Source organism: Camellia sinensis, chromosome 9 (assembly GCF_055761805.1).
Source record: "Camellia sinensis isolate YWXY chromosome 9, ASM5576180v1, whole genome shotgun sequence".
Taxonomy (NCBI): Eukaryota; Viridiplantae; Streptophyta; class Magnoliopsida; order Ericales; family Theaceae; genus Camellia; species Camellia sinensis.
This window is the reverse complement of record NC_138969.1, coordinates 157147802-157172773: the sequence shown is the minus strand read 5'-3', so window position 1 is coordinate 157172773 and position 24972 is coordinate 157147802. Positions and strand designations below refer to the sequence as shown.

Below are 24972 nucleotides of genomic sequence, written 5' to 3'. Positions count from 1 at the left end.
GCTGAATTTTCACACACAGGTGTTGTTTGGCAAGTTGAGTTGTGATTAAGATAGTTACAAAAGATAAAATAAGTTATTTTAGTCACAATAAATAAAATATCACATTTAATTTATAATCATTATACTTTTTTCTCACAAAAAAAGTCAAAAAAATAAAAAAGTCAAAAAATCCTTCCAAAACCAAGTTTTTTAGCTCAGGTTAAAATAATCAAAAAAGTCAAAAAGTCAAAAAACCAATTCACTTCCCAAACAGAGGCACAGAAGTTTTAAAAGTTGGTTAAAAATTAGTTTTTTGATTTTTTTTATAATTTTTTTAAAATAAATAAATAATATAATTTAAAAAAATTAAAAAATAAAAAAATAAACTTTTAATCAACTTGCTAAAATGGCCCTAATTCTTGCTACGTGGTAAGCTGTGCTTAAACGGATGGCTGGTGATGCACCTCCCAATTGTCTACTTTTTTTGTTTTTCTTTTGTTTTTTTCCTCCACTAGTCTCCTACTCTTCTTATATTTGCTTTTGGGCTAATTTTATGTTTTTTGGCTATCAAAATATAAAATTTATGAGTCCAGATTGATAAAGTTGAATATCTAATTTAGGACACGGGGCCCCTGCTGTGTAATGTCCCTGCTGTGCCTGCTGTGTGCCTCAAAACGGCACCGTTTTGTCACTTTTTTTTTTTTTTTTTAATTTATATGTAATGGTTTCTGCCGCCGTTTCTATACACTCTAAGCAAGAGCAAAAGTTAGTTTTATTTATTTGTTTTTTACACTCCAAGCAAAGGTGTCTGTTGTGTTAGTCTATTTATTTATTTATTTATTTCATATATGTAAGAGTCTCATTAATTCTTGTTTTATTATAATAAAACAATTAATCTATCATACTAAATTATATTTTTTAAAAAAGATTAATTTTAAAATTAAAATCAAACAAATAATACATGCTTTGGTTTTTTCAAAATTGGCTTAAATGCATCAAAAGTAAAATTGAAAGGGAAGAAAATTGTAATTAAACAAATCAATTTATCAAACTATAAGCAAAAAAAATTGTAACTTAAAAAAAAAAAAGTTGTATCCACAAAAAAAAAAAAAAAAAAAACAACTTAAGGCCAAAATATATTCAATTCACATCCAACATCTGCATAAAAAAAAAATAATAATAATAATAAATTTTAAGACATTCGAACTTCAAAATCTCCTGTCAAACATCCAAAAAACTTATAGTCAATTCACATCCAACATCTGTATAAAAATAATAATAATTCTGAGGCATACAAACTTCAAAATCTCCAGCCAAATATCCAAAAATCTTTTTCAACCACTCTAAATCATTCAAACCAAATTCTACAAATCTTCAATTTCAATTCTCAAAACAAAAACTACAAAGTGGATCTCCATGTCAATTTTGTGGAGGCGGTTGGGAATAAATAGAAAAATCAAAAGAACTCTCATTTCTAAATTCGGTCTCCATTGGATTGTGCCCCGCTAGATGAAGTGATATTCCCTATAAAAAATAAAAAAAAGAAAAAAAAAGAAAAGAAAATTCATTAGAATAAATTTTATGGACTAAATTACATTAAAAACATATATATATATATATATATTACTTACTTGAGAACTTTGTGGACTATGTGATGCTTCAAAAGGCAGAGGTTGTGATTGTGGATACCTTGGTGAGTATGAATTAGTATCACATGTGAGAAGATTATACCCATAATTTATCAATTGTGGCCAATAGAGACTCCCAACATCCTATATTCCATTAAACATCATGAAAAGTAAATACACTAATACAACGTAGTCTAAAAAATAAACAAATAACATAAAACAAGAGCTAACCTGTGGTTGGCTTAAAGATGAATTTTGAACATTTGTGATATTGCTTGATTGACCAATAGTCTAAATAAGTTGTAAAATTTATCAATACATTACACAATTTATATAAAAAAAAATAAAATAATAAATAAATAACATAAAACAATAGCTAACCTGTGGTTGGCTTAAAGCTGAATTTTGAACATTTGTAGTGTTGCTTGATTGACCAATAGTCTAAAGAAGTTCAAAAAGTTATCAATACTTTACACAATTTATAAAAATAAATGCATATCATTTGAAATTTCAAAAATACGTAAGTAATACCTTACTAAGGCGGGTTGGTTGTGAAATAACTTTTGTCTTCTTATTCATCATCTCATGCCAAGGTTTCAATCTACCCCTCCCTTTGTGTCCAACATCTTTCTTCTTTATGCCCTTAACTTGTGCAAAGTTGGGGTCATCCGCATCTAATTCTTTGGTACCAAAATTTCCAACTCCCTTCATCATATTATTTACTTTTACACACAATTCCTTAATCCCTTCATCAACCAATTGATAGGAAGGTTTGTGCATAGATGCTTGAGTTGCTAGTTTCACCATTCTTGGACAAAGATCTCTATAACGTGCTAATATCAACAATTTCGGATCATCCTCATCTGCTACAACATTTTTCTCTTCAATTTCACAATCTTTTGCATCCAATCTCCATCGGCCTAATATATACCTTTCGGGAATTTCCATAACATTCATTCTATCAAGTGCTTTGATTGCATGACTACACAAAATTCCGAAGTTCTCAAATTTCTTACAAGTACAATGTATTTCTCGACAGCTTTTTTCTCCTCTTAGCCCAGTAACTTCCACCCTACCCTCCACAATATACTCTTCATCATTACCATACAAGCCAATCACGCACTTAACTTCTCCTTCTAACTCATGGAATTGCTTCACTTGACAACAAAGGGATGTATCCAACTCATAATGAAATAAATCAAAGATAGGAGGGGTGTACAAACTCGCAACCTGGATTAAAATGGGAGACTTTTTTAATTTCATTCTTGGCAACTTTTGTCTAGAATCATATATTGCAGAAATTTCCTCATACCGCTTATCTACAACAATCCGATTGAAATGAGTAAAGAATTGAACAATGTTATGATCACCTTTCAAATATCTCCTTAATGTTCCATTTAGACTTTCACTAAGTTGTGTGCTTCGCATTCCTCCAGTAAATACCCACTTCATATACACATGCGCCCATTGCTCTCTTTTTCTCCAAGTTCTTTTCATCCACTCATTCTCTTGCAAGTTGTATTTATCAATCAAAGAATTCCAAGCTTTAATTAATTCATGCTCATTCTCGTAGTCATAAATGCAAGCCTTTAAATCGCTACTAAATTTTGAACCACTCTTGAACAAGTAACCTAAATGCTTTAAAGCATTTTGCATTAGGTGAAAAGTGCACAACCCATGAAAAACCTCAGGCATGATTTGTGAAATTGCCTTAGCCATTGCTTGATCTTGGTCTGTAAAAAAACTAATAGGCTTTTTTCCTGACATTGCATCCAAAAAAGTTTCAAATAACCATTCAAATGACTCTGTAGTTTCATCATACAATAATGCTGCACAAAAAATCACTGTCATTCTAAAGTGGTTAAAGCCAGAAAATAAAGCAAGTGGACGGTACTCCTTATTTGTTCTAAAAGTTGTGTCGAATGACACCGCATCACCGAAAAGCCCATAATCTGTTATCATCTGATGATCAGCCCAAAAAATATTAGTAATCATCTCATCTACATCCAACTGAATGGCATAGTAAAAATATGGATTTTCTGCTACTTGCTGTTGGAAATATCTTAACAAACTCCCTGCTTCACCATACTGCAAGTTTTGCTGTCTTTTGCCACGTAAGTAGGTTTTCTGATCCTCCCGTGTGAACCCTACAAATTCCTTCCCTCCTGCTATAGCACTAATAAGATCATGTGAAGCCTTAAGAGATATTCCAGTCTGATCAGCTATATCAATATTTATACCCTGAGCATCACATACCTTTCTCTGAGATGGCATCAAATGAGTACATTGAGGAAGATGCAAAGGGTGGTTGTGGTTGCTATCAAACTTTGACACAATCCACTTCGACAAGTCCCGCTTAAAAGATATATGCATGAATGCATTACAATTTGTCCTTGTCTCACTTCGAGGATTTTTTATCATCGTATACCGTTTATCTTTTTCCCTCTCTCCCTCCTTACAACAAACAAACTTTCTACTAGTCATAACACCATCTTTCTTGCTTTTGTTACAATAATCTCTTATAATACTAAACCCCACAATTCTTCCGTATTCATTATAAAACTCATATGCAGCTTCTTCCGATGGAAACTCCATACCAAGATATGGTGATTTATCCTTGGCTAACTCTCTCATTTCTTCGATGCATCCCTCAAGTCCACCATCATCCATTATACCATCCTCCATTTCAACACTAACAAATATGAAGAAAAAAAAATTAAACAAAACAAGAATCTGAGCAAAAAAGTTATTAATTAATTTTAAATGCTAAGTAATTAAACAATTCAATGAAATCTAATAAATCAATTAATAATGTAAATTAATTAAAAGGATAGGGGAGAGGAAAAAAAGATGTGTAATTTGTATAGTAATATTGGAAATTTATTTTGTCTAAGTAGATTATAATATACAATTGCAAAATTATATTAGAATTAGTATATTATATAATATAGGGAATCTTTTGGCAGACACACTTAAAGATGTGAATCATATGCCCTCTTATTATATAAATTTTTGATATATGTTTCGTATTTTTGTCACAAATGTTATGTCATTTTTTATTGAGTTATAACAATTTATGATTAAAAAATTAAATTTGCATTATGTAGTATGGTATAGATTTTTTTGTTGAAACTTTTTTAAGACCATAAAATGCATAATATTATTACAAAAATACATAACATTGTTATAAAAATGTATAATATTTCCACAAAAATGCATAACATTGCTATAAAAAAAATTATGAATTACAAATTATCGTAACTCCTTAAAAAAATTATATAATATTTATACAAAAATACATAACATGTACAAAACAAATTACATAACAGAGAAATTTTCTTATAATATACAATTGTGTTTCTCAATCTATTTACAGAAAACAAATCAAACCATTATACTTGTTGAATCCACTAACACACTATACAAAATAAAATATAAAACATATATACATATAATATATATAGATATAGATATAGATATACATACCAGTTTGTTGAACAATAATGGTCTGTAAATCCGGCAGAAGGATGGTGAAGCAAAGACAAAGAATACTATCCAATCTGTTTGAGAGAAGACAAAAATGAATAAAAAACAAAATAAAAAAAATAAAACTAGTTTTTCTACTCCAAACACAGCAGGGTCTTTTCGTTTGAGTGTTAGAAACGGCGGCAGCGTCGTATGGGTATCCTACAGAACAAAACCCTTACATATAAATTTAAAAAAAAAAAAAAAAAAAAGTAAGCAAAACGGTGCCGTTTTGAGGCACACAGCAGGCACGGCAGGGACCTTACACGGCAGGGGCCCCGTGTCCTCTAATTTATGAGTCCAGATTTGATAAAGTTAAATTTTGATAAAGTTGAATATCTAGTTTAAGAATTTATTTTAAAGATCTAAGAGCTCATCTGAGAAGTGAGTTAATTTTTTAATTTTTTAACTTTTTAACTATTTTAGTCGAGAGTTCAAAAATCTCGCTTGGGATAGATTTTTTGATTTTTTTAACTTTTGTGAAAAAAAAAAAATCATTATGAGTTGCATGTGATATGTTGTCTTATTTGGCTGAAATAGCCTATTTTATCTTATATGGCTATTTTAGTCCAAAACTACTTCTCAAACAAGCTGTAAACCATTTATCTTATATAATTAATTAAGAAAATTATCTATGCAAAAATTAATTTGATCTAACATTAATTGTTATACTATTATTAGATTTTTTTTTTAATCTATACGGTGTATATGTTTTTAAAATAAACCATTCATGTATTATAATTTATATGTAATTTGATCACGTGATTACTTATGTCTAATTAATCTAATTTTTTGCATACATATTTTTTTCTCAACTTGTTATATGAGATTAATAGTTCAGATTATTAATAGTTCGGATTATCAACTTCACCCATGAAATTGAAATCTTTAACTTTAGCAAATCTGAACTCAAATTTTATGTCATTTTAATTCTTAATTTATAAATTATATTAATTTAATTTGTAATTTATAAAAAGTGTTCTAATTCAAAAAAACATTTGATGTGTCATCAATGTGAAATCTTACTTAAGAAATTAAGCTTTTATTTCTCAAAATATGCGAGTTTCTGCCGCCTATTGACAGAATTATGTTAAGGATCAAATTAAAACATTTTTTTATATAATAAATTTTATAATTTTGATATAATTATATTAATCTCTCTTTTAATAAAGTTAAGACTAAAACTAATTCAAACGCTACGGAGACTCAAAAATATATAAGGTAAAATAAACATTTTAATGTAAAAGAAATTATAATATTATTTTTTATTCATTCAACTAATAAATTTCTAATAAAAATAAATAAAGTATTTTATGAATTAAAACTTTGAGAACATCCAATGCTTATGTTCAATTTATGGGATTTATTATATTTTTTTCAAACTATAAGAAATGGTAATATAATTTAGGGTGAATTACACTAATAGTTTCTGTAGTTTGAGACTCGTGTCACTTTGGTTTTTGACTTTTTAATTGTGACATATTTGACCATGAATTTTGAATCTTGTTCCAAATAAGGACAATTGAAGATATCATTGCTTAATTTCAAAAGTAAAATTGTCAATTTGATAAAATATAAACTAATTTAACAAAAATAAATGTCAAAAAATATTTTTAAATTTTTAAAAATTATTTCTACCAATCAAAGATAAAATTATGTAAAATTGAAAAATATTTTAAACATTTATTTATTTTTTTATCAAATTAATTTTTATTATGTGTTTGGATGATAATCATGTAATAGGTGATTATTAGAATTTTAATGTGTAATCGATATATTTAATATATGAAATATTTTTAGTTTTAGATTTTTTTGATTTAATGGATTGGTGTAATAATGATATCAAAATTGTCGTCATATTTGACTTTTGAAAAAATAGAAACTAATTTAATGAAAATAAAACGAATCACCCATTACATAATCATCATCTAAACACATAATAAAAATTAATTTGGTAATAAATAAATAAATAAATATCTAAGAGATTTATCAATTTCACATAATTTTATCTTTAGTGGGTAGAAATAATTTTTAAAAATTCAAAAATATTTTTTTGATATTTGTTTTTATCAAATTAGTTTATATTTTATTAAATTGATGATTTTTCCTTTGAAATTAAGTAATGGTATCTTCAATTGTATTTATTTAGAACAAAATTCAAAATTTAAGGTCAAATGTGTCACAATTGAAAAGTTATGAATTAAATATAAGTCTCAAATTTAGAGACCATTAGTGTAATTGGCCCTATAATTTATCTAGGGTTAATTATACTAATAGTCCCTATAGTTTGGGACTTATGTCACTTTGATCCCTTACTTTTCAATTGTGACACATTTGACCATGAATTTTAAATTTTGTTCCAAATAAGGACAATTAAAAATATCATTAGATTTTTTAAGGGTAAAATCGTCAATTTGATAAAATATAAACTAATTTGACAAAAATAAATGTCAAAAAAATATTTTAAATTTTTTAAAAATTATTTTTATCAACCAATAAAAAAATTATGTAAAATTAATAAAAATTACATGATTAATTTTTTAAAATTAATTTTACATGATCATCATCCAAAAACACATAATAAAATTTAATTTGGTAAAAAAAAAAATGTCTAAAAGATTTGTCAATTTTACATAATTTTATTTTTAGTAAGTAGAACTAATTTTTAAAAGTTCAAAAATATTTGTTTGACATTTATTTTTGTCAAATTAGTTTATATTTTATCAAATTGACAATTTTACCCTTGAAAAATCAAATGATATCTTCAATTATCCTTATTTGGAACAAGATTTAAAATTCAAGATTAAATGTGTCACAATTGAAAAGTTAGGAACCAAAGTGACACAAGCCCTAAACTATAAGGACTATTCGTATAATTTACCCATTTATCTAGAAGAAAAAAAAGGGGGGGGGGAATTTGTCGAAAAGTTTTAAAAAATAAAATCAAATTACGCTTGGAAAAGGACATCCCGCTTAATGTTAATGGCCAAAGTCCCTAATTTGGGGAGCTTCTATTTACACACACAATATATACTTTCTACACATCCTTCCTCACTATACTTTTTACACACTCCCTTCATTAAGTGTGTGTATAAAGGGGGTTTAATGTGTGTAAATAGAAGCTCCCCCTAATTTGGTGTCGAGTCAAATTGATGGACGGTATCGCCCCTACATGCGTCCACACTTGTTCTTCAGCAATAAATGATAGACAGGAGAAAAAAGCATATCGACTGATCGCATTTAGGTGGCGTAAAATATCACTTAATCTGTTAAAATTGTATTAATTTATATTATTTTATCGGTTAATTATAGTTTAAATTTTAAAATTGATAATCTGATTTTGAAATCGTCCTGATTCGTTATAGTTAATACATATATATATTTTTAACATATAATAAAATATTAAAATAAAAATGAATATGCGAGAGATTTAAGATGTGAAAAATATTATATAAAATTAGTTTATGTTATATATATATATATATATAATATTATTTAAATTAATATTATATATTATACAAAGGCTTAATAATTAGTTAGAATAGTTATCAATCCTTTAATGCGTCTAAAACCATTCAAACTATAATTTACTAATCTATCAATCTATTTATCCCCCATCTAATTTATAGTTTTACTCAAACACCATTCAAACCGCAGCAGACGCACTCCTAATAATGGCATCCCAACAATCCATTGTTGTTAGATTTGGTGTCTTGCGTTATTGGTAGCTGGGTTCCACTATCGTATTCATTGATGACTTTGGGTGATGGCCTAGTCTTTGATTGCGATATTCTTGGTGCGATGTGTATGTGGGATGTTAAAAAGATTATTTGAATATGATTTGTAAACGTGTTTATTAGTTTATAAATATGAAAGTAAAATTTTATTTTTAATTGCTGTGATTGTTCTTTTAATATGAATTATATATATATATATATATATATATTTTGTTGGTGTTCTGTTCAAGAATGAGAGTAAAATTTTATTCTAATAGTATGTTCTTGAATTATGTCTTATGTTGTACAAATTTTATTATGAAAAGAATATTTTATTGTGAAACATAGTAAAATTTTATTATTTACGTCAATTTTAATAGTAATTTGTATTTTTATTTTTTTAAATAATTTTATAATCAACCTAAATTTTGTTTGATAGATCTTGATGAGAGAATTCTAACAATTCTAATTTTATCAAAAATTAACATTTAAATCAAAAGTTATAGGGAGATTTATTATAATATCATTTTTCAAGTGTTTGTATCTCAATTAGTCCATAAAATACTCTTGTATTCTAATAAGTCCTATTATTTGAACATTTTATCTACCAAATCTCAATTCTCATATTTAAAGTATTTTATGGATATTTCTACCCTTACAAATATGTTTTGAACGGTTAACAATTTGGTGATGTAAACATTATTCACATTCACATATTAACATTCACATTGATAGTGTGAACATTCACATTGACAATCAAAACATTTACATTGAAAGTGTGAACATTCACATTATGGAACATTCAATGTGAATATTATTAGGGGTATTTTAGTAACTATATCGCTCATATGACTTATTGGAATATAAAAAAATAATGTGGACTAAATGAAATATAAGTTAATGAAAAAGGATTTATGAAAAAGTGTCCCAAAGTTATATGATTTTAAAATTTAAAATATTAAATGAGTTATATTAGAGATCCCAAATAAATTACTAATTTTTTTACCAAACCTCTCACATGGGTATATGACCCACACACATGTGATTTGTGTGGGTCTCATGCCCATGTGAGAGGTTTGGTAGAAAATTTGATAATTTATTTGAAATCCATAACATTTTTCATATTAAATTATTCACTAAGAATATTTTGATAATAATAGTGTGTACTAGATTTTTAAGAAACTTTTTTGATGTTTGTTCTTAATACATTAGAGTTTTATTATGAAAGAGTATTGATTAAATTCTAGAAATAAAAAAATAAAAAATAAAAAGATGATGTATATATGATGTGTACTTCATCCTAATATGGTTTGTTTGTAAAAACAATTATTTTACTTACATGAAAATTAATTATAAACTTAAATAATTGTATTTGATTATATGATTAGTTTATATATATATATATATATATAAAAACCTTGGAGAATTCTATTGGGATGCATTCTATATGAATTACTAGTTACGATCTTTGCCCATTTAGTTATGATTTATTGTATTGTTAATAATGATTCATTATAATATTAGTTATGACATTATTTTGATTATGATTTAAGAGTTCTTTGTTATATCTTATAGGATATTTAGTTATAACTATTTTTTTTTTCTTTTTGAGTTATAACTCACGTAATATTTAGGGGTATTTTTTTTAAGGTCCCTGGTATTAAGATTTTATAGCATAAATGACACTCAATATTTTCATGATATCTAAAGTCCCTCAACATCAATCCAGAGAAAATTCGATCTAGAGAATTTCTCAGGACAAATCACAGAGAAAATTCCAAATTTCTCTGGACACATCACAGAGAAAATCTCACCAGAGAATTTCTCTAGATTCAACCCAGAGAAATTTCCCCTCTCCACTCCAGAGAAATTTACTCAACCCTAGAGAAAATTTCCTCCAACCAGAGAAATTCACTTGTGTCTTCTACAGTTTGATAGCTTCAGTGATTTAGATGCATATTCACAGAGAAAATCTCACCAAAGAATTTCTCTGGATTCAACCCAGACAAATTTTCCCTCTCTACTCCAGAGAAATTTACTCATTCCCAGATAAAATCCCCTCCAACCAGAGAAATTCACTTGTTGTCTGTAGTATAATAGAAGGGTTCAAGAATATAACCAATACGAGGCACAATGCAATACATGGAACTAAAGAGTGTGCATCTTGATATTGATAGCTCACCAATGCCTTGAATTAGCACTTCTGTTAACACTGTAATGCACTTATCCAGAGAGAAAATGAGAGATACCAAAAGACCAGATATAAGTGCTAATATCAAATGTCTTCTTAGTAGTTTTATGACCACAGACCAGCTCAATTTGAGGACTGTATTGACAACAATAAACAATGTACTTACATGTTTAAACAAGTCAAAAATGTTTGGATGCACAAGTAATATACCATTAATAGAAGATTAAAAAATGAACCAGTTAAAACATGTATCTGGAGAGAATTTCTCTGAATGAGAATTTCTCTGGAGAGAATGAACCATTCCCGAATTTCTCTAGAGAGAATGAGAGATGAAATCGAACTGCTTAAAGCTTGACATTTCCTTCCTACCATCTCCTTCAACCTCTGCTCGAATAGACCACTGTTTCTCAGCGAATTCAACACCACCAATCCATCGAATAATTTCTCGTTGAAGAAAATTTGAGCCTACTCCCTCTCTCTATATATATCAAGAGACCCAGCTTCTTCTTCCTCAAGAAGCTCTGCTTCGGGTTTGCTCACTGCCGACTGTTGTAACTCCAGACACGCCGACACCGCAACCCAAGCCACTAGCTCACACCGACACCATCCCAGCTCGCCAATCATCACCGTTTTTGCCAACCCACTTGTTAACAATGCGACAACTCGGCGGCACAGCCTACCAGCCTCATCAACTCGTTCACGGCAGTCAGTATACTGCGCCGCTAACCTACTCCAGCCGTTGCTGCGCTGCGATTCAGCTCGCACCTTCGTGCGCCTCCTGGTTTGCATCGCTTTGTCGACTTCAGCTTAGTCGTGGGCTTGCCACACCAACCTCAGACCACACCAATGCTCGCTGGTGCTGCTTCCTCACAGTTTCGGTTTGTACTATTCTTGGCTACTCACTCTCATGAGCGTGGCCTTCAAATCTGTAAGTTTTTTACATGCCGACTGAGCTAGTTTCCGGCAAGGACTGTCACCGTTGCATAGAAGGACAGTCCTCGGCGTCGCCATCATCGCCGTCCGATTATCATTTTCTGAAAGAAGAGGTGAGGCGTGAGTCTTAGAGAGAGAAGAGAGAGAGAGGGGTAAAGGTGTGAAGCTTATACCAAATTTCTCTGTAATACATGGGCGTGGGGTTGAGGGACCTTAGACATCATAAAATAATATTGTGGATTTCTTCCATTACTAAAATTAGGAGAGGGACCTTAGACTAATTTTTCCAATATTTAATTATGTCATTTATAGTAATTAAACCCACAACCTTTTGAGTATCTATTAAAAAAATTAATCATTGATCTCCCAAAGCGTATAGGAGTATAATTTTATTTTAGTCTCTCTAAAATTTAAATAATTTTACATTCTCTCTCATTTGCACAATTCCTTAGTCCATCATTGTGGGGCTTAATAACTCCTCATTGTAACTATATTTTGAAAATATGCTATATATTTCTTATGAGAGGCGGAGTCAGGATTTGATGATTGGGGGCCAAAAGCAAGACATTGGGCAAGTTCAAACGGTTAGATAAAGAAAAATTTAAGGGAGATTAATCAATAAGTCTCATATTTTGAATTTATGATTTATATAGTCTCATATATATATATATATATATATATTTGTGATCCATTTAGTCATTTTAGATGTGTAATGACTTATTTATCAGTCAGATTGGAGTGTCACATTTAGAAAAAGTACGCTATTTGTAGTTTGTTTAGAGTGTCATATTAAACTCGCCATGTTGTCATATTTAAAAAAAGTGCACTAAGAAATTTTTAGTTATTCTGGAGTATCACATCATATCCATCACGTTGTCACATTTAGAAAAAGTACACTAAAGAGTTTTTAGTTGTCTCATCATACCCACTAAGTTGTCACATTTGAGAAAAGTATAATAAGGAGTTCTTAGTTGTCACATTATACCCGTCACGTTGGAGTGTTAGATGTTACATTTGGAAAAAAGTATAGTAAGGAGTTTTTAATTTTTAATTTTTTTTAGTGTCACATCATACCCTACATATTGTCATAGTTGAGAAAAGTAAACTAAGAAATTTTTAATTTTCTTAGAGTGTCACATCATACCCACCACGTTGGGGTGTCACATTAATACTTGTCACATTGAAGTGTCATATCATACTTGTCACATTGAAATGTTATATCATACATATCACATTAATAAAAGGATATAGTCGTCTACCAAAATACTACCAAAATAAAAAAGTAGGACAGCATGGAAAGAAAATCTTTACTAATAAGACTTAACAATCAATAGAAAAAATTTGGGACTAATTAGAGTACTTGTTTGTGAGATAGGATTTATTGATAAATATCTCAAAATTTAAATAGTTTAAATAATTATGAATAAAATGTTATTAAAATAAGCTAATAAATAATGAAAGCACTCCATAGATGTGTTCTAAGGACTTGAACTTCAATGACTCTGTGTAGATACCTTATTTTGACTGGCACTAAGACTTGGACATTTATTTTTGATCTCCCGATGATGAAAATAAGAATGTACTATCTCACAAAATCTTCAGTAAGAAAGTTGTAATTCGAGCTTTATTCCCAACCTCAAGCATGTCTTGGCCAAGTGTTTTAGACCTATTCAAAACTCTCTTTTTTCAAAATATTCCTTTTACGCATAGTTCCAATAATTCTGTTGAAAACCCCTATTTTTTCTATATTACAAAAAAAAAAAAAAAGTCAGTGAATTGTGCATGAATAGTGTTGGCCGGCATGAATAGTAGCCGGCCGACCAATTAATTAGCCGGCTGGCCAAATAGTGCATGAATAGTAGCCAACCCGCCACAAAGTTGGATTGCCAACCAACTTTTTGGCCGGCTAGCCAAGAAATTGGCTATTCGGCCAATTTCTTTCCCATAAATAGTATAGTTTCGGCAGAATTTTTATTTAGTGTGTATGCGGCACCCCACTATCCTATTTTTTGATTCATTTTTGCTCCAAATGCATGTATACTCAGCCTTCATTGACTAGTGCTTGATCCATGGAGGATAATGCTCCATTTTAGTGCTCCATTATCTTCCTTAATGCCCCATTACTCTTCCACTTTATCTTCCACCTTTGCTCCACTTGTATTGCCTATATAAGGAGAGTGTAAGTCTTGAGAAAATAGATGAATTTGATAGAAGCGTAGAGAGAATGTTGAATTTCATAGGAGAATATTAGAGTTTGAGAAAGAAAAGTAAGTTTTGAACAAAAGAGAGTATTGTCTTGCCAAAATAGTAAAGTTGTCTTAAGCCTCTATACATATTATCTTCCAATACAAAAACCACTCAAGAAACTCATTAAAACCAAGTACTAAAGCTTTGATAAAAGAGAGAGTAGTTGTCATGACCCGAACCCGCCCCTATGGGTTAAGGACACAACCGGCCAGTAATCCTGAGATTACCTACGGCCTCAGACCAAAAGAGACATAACCTGTCAGAGTAAAGGGGCCAAACGGAAGCAATAAATAAAAACTTTGTCCATTGAGCCGTGCTTATACGCACATCAAACAAACCATACTCAGATACGTTAATAACTCACATCAAAAGTACAGTTTCACAAAATTCATTACAGACAGGATCAACCAAAACGAGTCAACCTATGACAGACTATTTACAGATATACATAAAGCCCTTGCCGACAAGACAAAACATAATTACTTAGCAAAAAGGCAAGGGTAGGTCTCAAGAGTGAGACGCAAGGCTGACTTCCTCAAAACTCGGATTTTTCCTAGCGGACTTCACTGGGGCTGGGTTTGGACTTCCCTTGGCTCACCTACAAACACATGAATGAGCGTGAGCGATAGCCCAGTGAATAATATCAAATGCAGAAATTACATAACAATGTAGAACAACATGTTCCAAACGGCCTTGGGCCCAATTCATACTCCTATTCATGGCAAAACGGCCTTCGGCCCATTCACTTATGTCGAAACGGCCTTCGGCCCATCCATTTCTGTCAAAATGGCCTTCGGCCCATTCATTTATGTCAAAACGACCTTCGGCCTACTCGTTCATGTCAAAACGACCTTCGGCCTACTCGTTCATGTCAAAACGACCTTCGGCCTACTCGTTCATGTCAAAACGACCTTCGGCCTACTCATTCATGTCAAAACGGCCTTCGGCCCACTCACATGTGTCAAAACGACCTTTGGTCCATTCATTTACATCAGGACGACCTTTGGTCCATTCATTTATACCAAAATGACCTTCGGTCCATTCATTTACATCAGGACGACCTTTGGTCCATTCATTTATACCAAAATGACCTTCGGTCCATTCATTCACATCAGGACGACCTTCGGTCCATTCATTTATACCAAAATGACCTTCGGTCCATTCATTCACATCAGGACGACCTTCGGTCCATTCATTTATATCAAAACGACCTTTGGTCCATCCATTCATTCCTGTCAGACTTTTGTCCACAATCCCAATTAACAACTCATAAAGTTTAAGGGAATAAACAATTGGACATTGACAAGCTTTCGAATAATTATATTACTCACAGTGATCGGCTTGTGGATTCGCCCTGGAGCTTGACCCTACACATTCCATGAACACAAAAGGGTCATTAACCATTCAATCCGTTCCTTAATTCACATATTCCTCTTTAGGCTTTATTCTTATCTTATCAACTCATTTACAATGCTTAACATATGCCTAAGAGTGCTTATAAGTGAAAGAGAACGGGAAACGAAACACAGAACGCATGAACAAAATTTCAGAAAACAGGGTACCCGCTCGAGCGTGTACTTACCCGCTCGAGCGGACCCTTAAGGCCTGCAAAAGTACTGGTTGCATGAAAAATGCGCTCGAGCGTGGAATAGAGCGCTCGAGCTGAAGGCCTGTCTACAAAACTCCACGCTCGAGCGTGAGGTTTCCCGCTCGAGCGGACATCCAACTCTGCAAAAGTGCTGGGAGCACGATTTTCCCGCTCGAGCGGCCATTACCCCGCTCGAGCGGACATCAAAATTCTGGGTTTCCCAGATCGTGTTCTTGAGCTCCAAATCGATTTTTCCAGCTACATTACTTGCATGCAATGGCTCAAATTACACATTCACACATGCTAACATGCTACTAATACAGAACTACAACATCAGGAAGCTCAATTTCATGATTTATCTACATGCATGTCCCATAATATCTCAAACCCATCATCAACATGCTCAAATTCAAACATTCAAGACTTATACTCCCATGATTTGTACATGCATGTGGGGGATGCTCATCATTCTCAACTTAGATAACACAAATGGTGATCAAAACATGAGTTTCCTTTAACATTTCACATGGACTACACACATTTGTGCCCAAACATGCAATTTCAAAGTAATTTCTTACATGCATGCACATATTAAGCTTCAATTCAACAATTCCAACACAATTTCATTTCAATCTTATTCTTGATCACCAAATTAGCTTGAACACACAAAATTACGAACTATAATCCAAGAATTACTCACCTAGAAGCTTTGATCTTCTAAGCTCTAGTCAATTCTTGAGCTAAATCCCCAAAATTTCCAAGCTTTAAGCCAAATTGCACAATTTCTCTCCCTTTCTCTCACTAAGGCCGGCCCTCACTCTCTCACAATTGAATCCCTCAGATTCTTGAGTTCATAAGAGTTAAAGGGGAGTGTAATGCTATCATACAATAAGCCCCACTAACAAATATTTATATATAAAATAATGGGGTACTTAATTTATCAATTTAATCAGTTTAAATTGACCAGAATAAATTTTCAATTAAATTTCACCGTAGGCTCTAAAAATTATGCCAATCACAATGGCGTAATCAATTTCCGGTTCTGTGGCCGATAGGGCCCTCAATTTAATTTCTAGAGCAGATTATTCAAACAGATATTCCTACGGTGAACAGGTAGAATTCCAAAGTCGCATATATTCACATAATGGCACACAAAAAAATCATATCAAAACATATAGTCACATACGTATTAGGGACCAATTAGCATATTACGGAACAGGGGTGTTACAGTAGTCCTTGCCAAGTTTAAGAATCGAGCGATCATTTCTTACACTTGTCTGAAGCCACCGTTATAGTTCAAATTCCAAACTTTTAAATTGAGGAGTGAGAACACAATTCACAACCCTGAGGGTGATCAAATGGAAGTTTGGAAACCAAGAAGTTCATTCTTTTCTTGGAATGTGAATTTTCAATTTCTTTTAATTTCTGTCTTATATTTGTTTTCTTACTTTAGTTTCATATTATTTCTATTGTAAGCTAACTGGAAGTGGTTAGTTGAACCACCTACATATTCCCTGTTAGTTATTTTCTCGGTGTTGAAATAAAACAGGTTTGCTAGGCCTAGTTGGTTGGCCAGCTAGCTAATCATTTGGCCAACTGGCTAACTTCTTCTATACACAACTGAGCAATCTTTCGGTGTATATTAGAAGTCGAATATTTAGTTGCATTTCATGAGTGAATTGCATTAGGATTTGTATATAAGATCGTAGATGTTTTTCTAACTTTGTTTTGTAGTTGTTCAAGGGACGTCGGTAAATATGTAAGTTTTTATGCTTTAGCATCTTGCTTGTGTGTATTTTTCTAACTATGTTTAAGCATCCTACCATGTGGCTACTTGCTTACTTGATATAACTATATGAATGTTGGTGGATAGAGATTGTGTCGCTTAATTTGGAATGATGTTGATTTTCATAGTTGTAAACACAATTTTTTTGAGTTGTACATCTTTAAAACTATTTCAAAATACATGAAATCAAGTTATTCCAAAATGAATGACATAGTCTATACTTGTATGCTTCACATAGTAATTTTTAGGATTTATTAAATAGTCAGAATATGAACATATAAAGTACATAAAATGCATTTCATGGTTTACTAAAGGTCGATCTTTGATCGGGTGAGCGGGGTTGCTCAATTAATGACATTCCCTTCTCATACCTAAGATTCTGAGCTAAGCATCTTTGGTTACGACGAATGGTGGCCTTGACACGAGTCACAGGTTTACTAATTTTCTCAAAATATTAGGCAAAATATTAGGTGGCGACTCTGAGATCTAGTGATATAGTCCATTTCTGGCAAAGGTTTTGTAATAAACGGATTTTCTATAAAAGTTGTCAAATTTGGACTCTCATCTATATTTTACATTGTACTTGTGAGATTAGATCAAAGAAATTGAGGGTCTGAACTGTTTAGCGTGCACGAGTACCCCCCAGACGATGTTACAGTTTTTGGCGACTCTGTTAGGGATATTAAGAAACCTTGACTCAAACTCCATGATATGACTTTTATTTTCAATTATATGTTCATTGCAATGTATGCATTGGTGCACTTAAAGTCCTTATGTTGCCCAAATACTGGTGGGAGCACAGGCAACCTTTTTGTGACACTATACCTCTTTCCGAGTTACTTTTAAGACCTTGTGTTAATACTTTTTAAGATCTGTCAAAAAGGTAGTTCCGCTATCTAAAGTTATCGAACTTTGAAGAGAGGCTATATTGACTCTTCCGACTTCCTGGGATCTTAACTGGTAATTAACTAAAGGACTCTTTGTGATGTCACCTTGACTTCAACCCCTAAGAATAGAGCTGACCCTGTACATATAGTAAGCTATAGTACCTTCCAAAATTAGGACAGGATGCTCTTCCATTTCTAGGATATATGATACCACTTATTTGAATAGTGAAGCTCTAGATCATTTTAAAACTAAAATATGGTAACCCTACTTCCCATAGGGGTGTTTGTTAATGTATGGGATCTATATAGGATTCTCAAATTCAGATGAGTGGTTCAAAAATTTTAGTATGTGGGGTTAAATTTAGTTTTAGCAGTGATCATTTGAGCTGGAATGCTGCTGAAATTTTGATTGGGAGTTCTCTTTTTTTTGTTTTTCCAGGAAGTCGTAGCACTATAGCTTCATTATGGTCTAATGTCTCCCAAGTTTTGTCGACTCGCAGTGGTAGACAAATTTGGTTCAAGGACAACCCATGTTAGTTTCTCTACTGCCAGTTACAAGGAGAAAGGTTAAAACCTCACAATCAATACCCCTCTAGCTGGAATTTCTAGGATCTGTGATGGATCTACCTCCAATGGTGATAGAAGACCAACCTCCGGTAGATATAGCAAACTTATTTTTATCCCTATAGCGAAGCATGGATGCTCTTACCAATAGGGTTGCCACCAACAGTGAGGCTCTTGCCAGACTACGAAGCCCATCTAGGGCATCTACATCTCATCCAGCCCTAGTGGTTCATCCGAATCTCGAACCACCGTCACCAGTTCAGGAGCTTCATGAACCAAATCTACAAATGGGAGGACTTTTCCCCACAGATATTGATGAAGTTGACCCGATTATGCTAAAAATATCCAAATTAGAGAAAATGTTCAAGAATCACAAGGGATAAACTCCGTTCCGGACATCGAGGATGGGTGTACGGAAATAACTGTGAGGTTGTCCAAGTGGTTCAAAATGTCGCACATAGATAGATTTGATGGGGTTAGTGACCTTATGGTTCATATTCACCTCTTCTCAGACATTCTAAAGCCCATGGACTTATCTAGAGCTCAAAAACATTCCTTGTTCGGAAGAACCATGTTAGGAATGGCTGCTACTTGATACACCAAGATAGATAATTTGGTCAAGCAAAACTGGGAGGAGTTAGCTGAAACATTTGTTACACAATACTCCTATAAATACACAGATTGAAGTAACCACTCAGGAACTAGAGGCGACTCGACAAGAGTCTAATGAGAGCTTCATGGCATTTATCACCCGGCGGAGGGCAAAGGCGGCCATGATGACAAACAAGCCCTTGGAAAAAGATCAAGTCCGTATGGTTGTCAAGAATTTGCATGGAAAATTACTGTAGAAGATGATAGTTCTCTCACTCTTCAACTTCAAGGACCTCCATAAGATTGGGGTTCAAATTGAGGGTGCTATCAAACAAGGAATCATTACAAAAGAAAATGAGCCCGCGAGAAAGGCATTCACTCGCAGTTCCAATGCTACTCCTAGTAGTAGCACAACTGCCAATTCTATACCTTCAAAAGTTAACCTAGTCATTTCCACCACTACTAACAATCCCTTCGCTAACGCTAGCCCACAAGCAGCCAAGTCAACCAGATCCCCAAATAAACCCTTTCATCCACTCCACATGTCTCCAACTCGTACCATGAAAATCCTAGTAGAAAATGGGCACCTCAAGCTCCTTGATCCCCGACCTCTCCTTGACATTCTACCAACTAGACATGACCCCAATAAATACTGCACCTTTCACCAACAACATGGTCATGAGACTAATCGTTATTTTCGCTTACGCCATACGATTCAAGATCTCATCAACAATAAAACCATAGCTCCGCCTCAACCCCAAAGAGCCAAGGTTACCTCCAACCCATTGCCACCCCATGACCAAGCTTCACCACCTTCCCAGCTCAACCTCATCCATACACTACCACCCACTTTCAACCCCCAACATATACATCACACCTTCCCATTTGCCCAAGCCCGAGGTGCTAATTCTATAGAGCACTGATTCATTCATGATATATGCATCCTAATCCCAACCAAAACCTCAAAAGCCCGTGGTGGCAAATGATTTGGGGCTAGAATTAGGCATTATGGAAAATATGCTCACAAGCATGCACTTTCTCCTTTATGGTTTTCTTGAGCCATGGATTGATCATGTAGCAAAGAAGCACAAAAGAAATTATACGTCTGACATTGGCTGAATCTGTGATAGATCTTGGGACTAGCGCGGGACTAGTAAACTCAGGGGATATTTTAACTGATTCTATGATCGGGGGTGGACCACTTGTGAATTGCACAAATTTCATTCTAGATACAGTTGATGGCCTAAACTTTAATTATTGAGAATGGTTTTATTCTGAGTTCTAAATTGAGTGTTGTGTTTGAGTTTGACTCCACTTAGTCTGTAGAATTCGGATCAGGCTCAAGTCATTCTAGTAAGTCTAAATTAGAGTGCTAACCTAGACATCTCTATGCTATCTAGGCCTTCTTTGTCGTTTTCTCTTGATTCTGCTATCATCACAGAATCAGAGTTTCTTGTGAATAAAAGTGCCATAAATTCCATATACTTCTCCGTGCCTTTAGTTCATTGCATTGACCACAATTTGTAAAACTTTTTCGAAAACTTTGATAAAAATGAAGAGAAAGAAATTCCTTTGGGCTTTGCAAAATTTGATTGACTAAAAGGAAGAGAGGTATGCTAAGCCCTTAATGAATGAGATCATTTCTGTTAATATAGGTACTAAGAAGAATCCTGACTTGATCTAGAATGGTTGTACATTGTCTTCAGAAGAGCATGAGCAATTAGTCACTTTATTAAAAGATTTCAAAAAAATGTTTTTGTGTGGTCGTACGAAGACATGCCTAAAAATAATTTTGAGATTGTACAACATAGGATCCCTTTCGACTTGAGATCCAACACCCTAGCTGTCAAACCATGATTCAGAGTGTGTAATAATCAAAAAGAGTATGAGGCTCGTATAGTCGGATTAGAAATAGCCCTAGAACTAGGGGCAATGAGGTTGGATGTGATAAGAAATTCAAATTGGGTCATTTCTCAAGCCAATTGAGACCGGAAAGAAAGTCAAAACCCAAAATATAAGAGAAAAAGATTTAATGTTGAAGGATAATCGAATTCCTATCCACGACCCTAGGGGCAAATTCACACCCAATTAGACGAGTTCCTGCATCATCAAGTCTATCTAGTCAGAAGGAGCAGTCATTCTCATGGATTTAGATGGCCTAGAGTTCTTATAACCAATCAACATGGACAAGCTACAAAGTACCACCCTTGAGAGGCTCGTTGAGCCGAAAACCTGGAAGGCAAAAGTTAGTGTATGAAAAAAAATGAAAAAAAATAAAAAATGAAAAACTGAAAAAATTAAGAGAAGCTTGCAAGGTGGAAAACCCGGAAGGGCGATTTTGGCAAAAGTTAGAGCATAAAAGGAGAGTATTAATACTCGAGTGAGCATTACCCGGGAACTACGTAAGGCCTGATTCTTATTTTTGGGATACGTAGGCAGCTTCATTCTGAAGTTCAGCCCTAACCATTTTCAACTTGCTTGTCTCATTCATGTTTGATTGGTTTATCCTTATTCAACTTGGTTATCCTATCGATGTTCAATTGGGTTATCTCCATTCAATTCGATTGTCTTATCTCTTCTTTGTGGAAGGCTCGATTGCAAGATAGATCAAGTGGTACATCATGCTTGAGTTATCTGATTTTTAGGTTGTACATCTCAAAGGTTGATTTCATGTTGGTCGGGTGGTGACCATTTGTGAAAACAGATTTCAAGGACTTTTAATGAAGTTGACTAATTGTCTCGACAATTATTCCATTTTTGTAAAACCCAGACCATTCTTTGGACCAAAAAGGAAAAATTTTAGTACTTATAGTTGACTTACATGATTTCAAAACGAAGAGTGGAACAAGCATGCTAATTTAACTCTCATGTTGGTCAAAAATCTTTTAGTAAAAAACCAAAAAAAATAGTCAAAGCAATGAACTAGGGGCACAGTCGAGTCAGGTATTCTGTCTTTCTCCCGTATTCTCGAAAGTCTCTGTTTACATTGTCAAGCACTCACCAGAAAGTGTATCATAGTTGTCTTTGGCAATGTATTATGCCCGCGATATTCTAAACTGCACCCGCGTTTGTCGTGCCACAATATGCTACACTCCATCCACGTTTGTCGCACTCGCGGTGTTTACAATCGCGCTCGCGATGAAGTTTTGGGTTCTTTCTACTGCGGTAAGTGTTAATAGGTATGTCTAGGTTGTTTTTGCTTGGTTTTTCTTTCATGGAGTCATTTTTTTTTTTTAATTTCTGGTCAATTGAAGGCTCAATGTCCAATTCAGAACTCATTGAAATTCAATCATTCTCATATTCAAGTTCAAACAAAATGTTTTCATACTCAAGTGTAAAGCCATTCACGTCATGATGTGTAAAACAAACGAAACTTTTTTTTATTGAATTTGAGGGTGAAACCCCGATTACAGCTTCAACATGAGAAAATTTCAAAACAACAAAAAAGAAATTTGAAGCATTGGTGCTCATTCTTAAGCAAAACCAAAAATACAAAGGAAAAAAAGAAAAATAAAAACAGAGACAGCAAACATGGTTCTTGGTTTCGACGACTTGTGTTTTCAATGGCAAAAGGTACAGGCTAACGCCTTAGTTTCACCACTCGCTTCCATTGTTGGTTGCCTCGCTTCATCATTACTCTCGGGAAGCCCTTGAAGACTCTACCTCAGCATTGGCAGAGTTTCCAAAAGAGATTACCCCTTGCTGTCTATCAAATAAAGAGCACCAAGGAGCTTCGAATCGGGCCACAGAGGTCGCTTGTCATTTCAGCTCTTTATTTTGCTTTTCCAAGTTGATAATCTCTTTTCAAGCATCCTTGTGCATATGCTAGAGCAAGGAGAGTTATGCAATTAACTGATGTACTTCACTTGTCCTATCATGTAGCTGGTGGGACAAATTGGAGACCGTGATCATGGTCTCCACGCAGGATTTCAAAGTGTAGGAGTTGGCCTTGATGTCAGACTGTGCCGCCATTAGTTGCTCGACTAACAGTGTAGAAAAACTGAAAATAGGGACAAGGGCAAGGGCATTCTGTCGAGGCTTAGAGGAGTTGGTGTCAGCAATCTCTATTGAGGAGTCACTAAGATCTGTGAAAAGGGAAAGAGTACGGCGGGATGATGCCATAATAGAGGAGAGTAATGCCAAAAGAGAGAGTTGCAGAGTAATTTTGCAGTTGTTGGTTTTGCTCTGCCTCTCTCTCTCAGATTGTCCTTACAAAGAGGGGGGAGAAAACAAAGGAGAAGAATAAGCCAATGGAGAGAGATTGTCGAGGCAATCGTTAAAAATCAAGCTTGGTCCAGCTGTTATTGGTCAGACGTCGTGATTATTGAAATTGTGCGCTAGACACTACATTCGAAGGAGACGAAGGAGGGAGAGAGAAACAAGAACATGGGAGAGAGAGAGACATATATATATATATATATTGTGTATTGTGTATGTATGTATATGTATATTGTATGTATGTATGTATGTATGTATGTATGTATGTATGTATGTATTTGTATGTATATGTATATGTAAATACCATATGTATATAATATATATGTGACTGTGCATATGTATATGTATGTGTCTGTGTGTGTATTTGTGTGATTGTATGTATCCGTATATGTATATAGTTTGTATGTGTCCGTATATTTATGTATATGTATGTAATATATATTTTGCATATCGTTTGTATCTATATATGTATATATGATATGTATATAAATTTTCAAAAAAAAATCAAAAATAAAAAACAAAACAAAAAATTCATAAAGAAATTTTCAAAAAAAAAAAGGAAAGAAAAGAAAAATCAAAAAAAAAATCAAAAACAACAACAACAACAAAAAAAATTAAAATTAAAATTAAAAAAGTAAGGAAATAATCATTTTGTGTATTTATATGTTGTGCATCCATCATATTATTGTTGTGCATTATCACATTGCATATTGTACGTCTCACATAGCACCTTTCATGTTTGTGCATTCATTGTCACACTTGCATTGTTTATTACATTTGTCATGCATGATTACAACTGTCACGCTGTTGCATCTCTTGGTTACAATCCATTCATATCACTTGGCTACAATTGTCCCAACATTTGGTTAAACACCCTTTTCTCCTTTACCTAGTTGAAACCCATCCCATATTTGGTGTTGAAGTATGGTTTAGATCTTGCATGTTGGTTAAGACCGTTTTCTTCTTTACCCAGTTGAAACCCATCCCTTAATTCATGTTAAGGTACAGTCTAAGTCTCGCATGGTGGTTAAGACCATTTTCTCCTTTACCCGGTTGAAGCGATGCCGTATTTCGTATTGAGGTATGGTCTAGGTGTCGCTTGTTGGTTAAAATCCTTTT

The 24972-nt window shown here is 33.2% G+C and overlaps 1 protein-coding gene and 1 long non-coding RNA gene across 2 annotated transcripts; both read right to left on the bottom strand.

Annotated features, from left to right (window-relative positions):
- Positions 1–1364: 1364 nt before the first annotated feature.
- Positions 1365–2057, bottom strand: LOC145799211 (uncharacterized). Its single transcript, XR_014341232.1, has 4 exons — positions 1989–2057; positions 1839–1898; positions 1611–1751; positions 1365–1503 (listed from the first exon to the last, which is right to left on the bottom strand). It is a non-coding gene; the product is annotated as an uncharacterized LOC145799211 (long non-coding RNA).
- Positions 2058–2117: 60 nt separating this feature from the next.
- LOC145799849 (protein FAR1-RELATED SEQUENCE 5-like) lies at positions 2118–11828 on the bottom strand. The gene is made up of 2 exons (XM_082889480.1): positions 11536–11828; positions 2118–4299 (listed from the first exon to the last, which is right to left on the bottom strand). The coding sequence occupies exons 1-2, from the start codon at positions 11826–11828 to the stop codon at positions 2118–2120; spliced, it is 2475 nt and encodes an 824-aa protein (XP_082745606.1).
- Positions 11829–24972: the final 13144 nt, after the last annotated feature.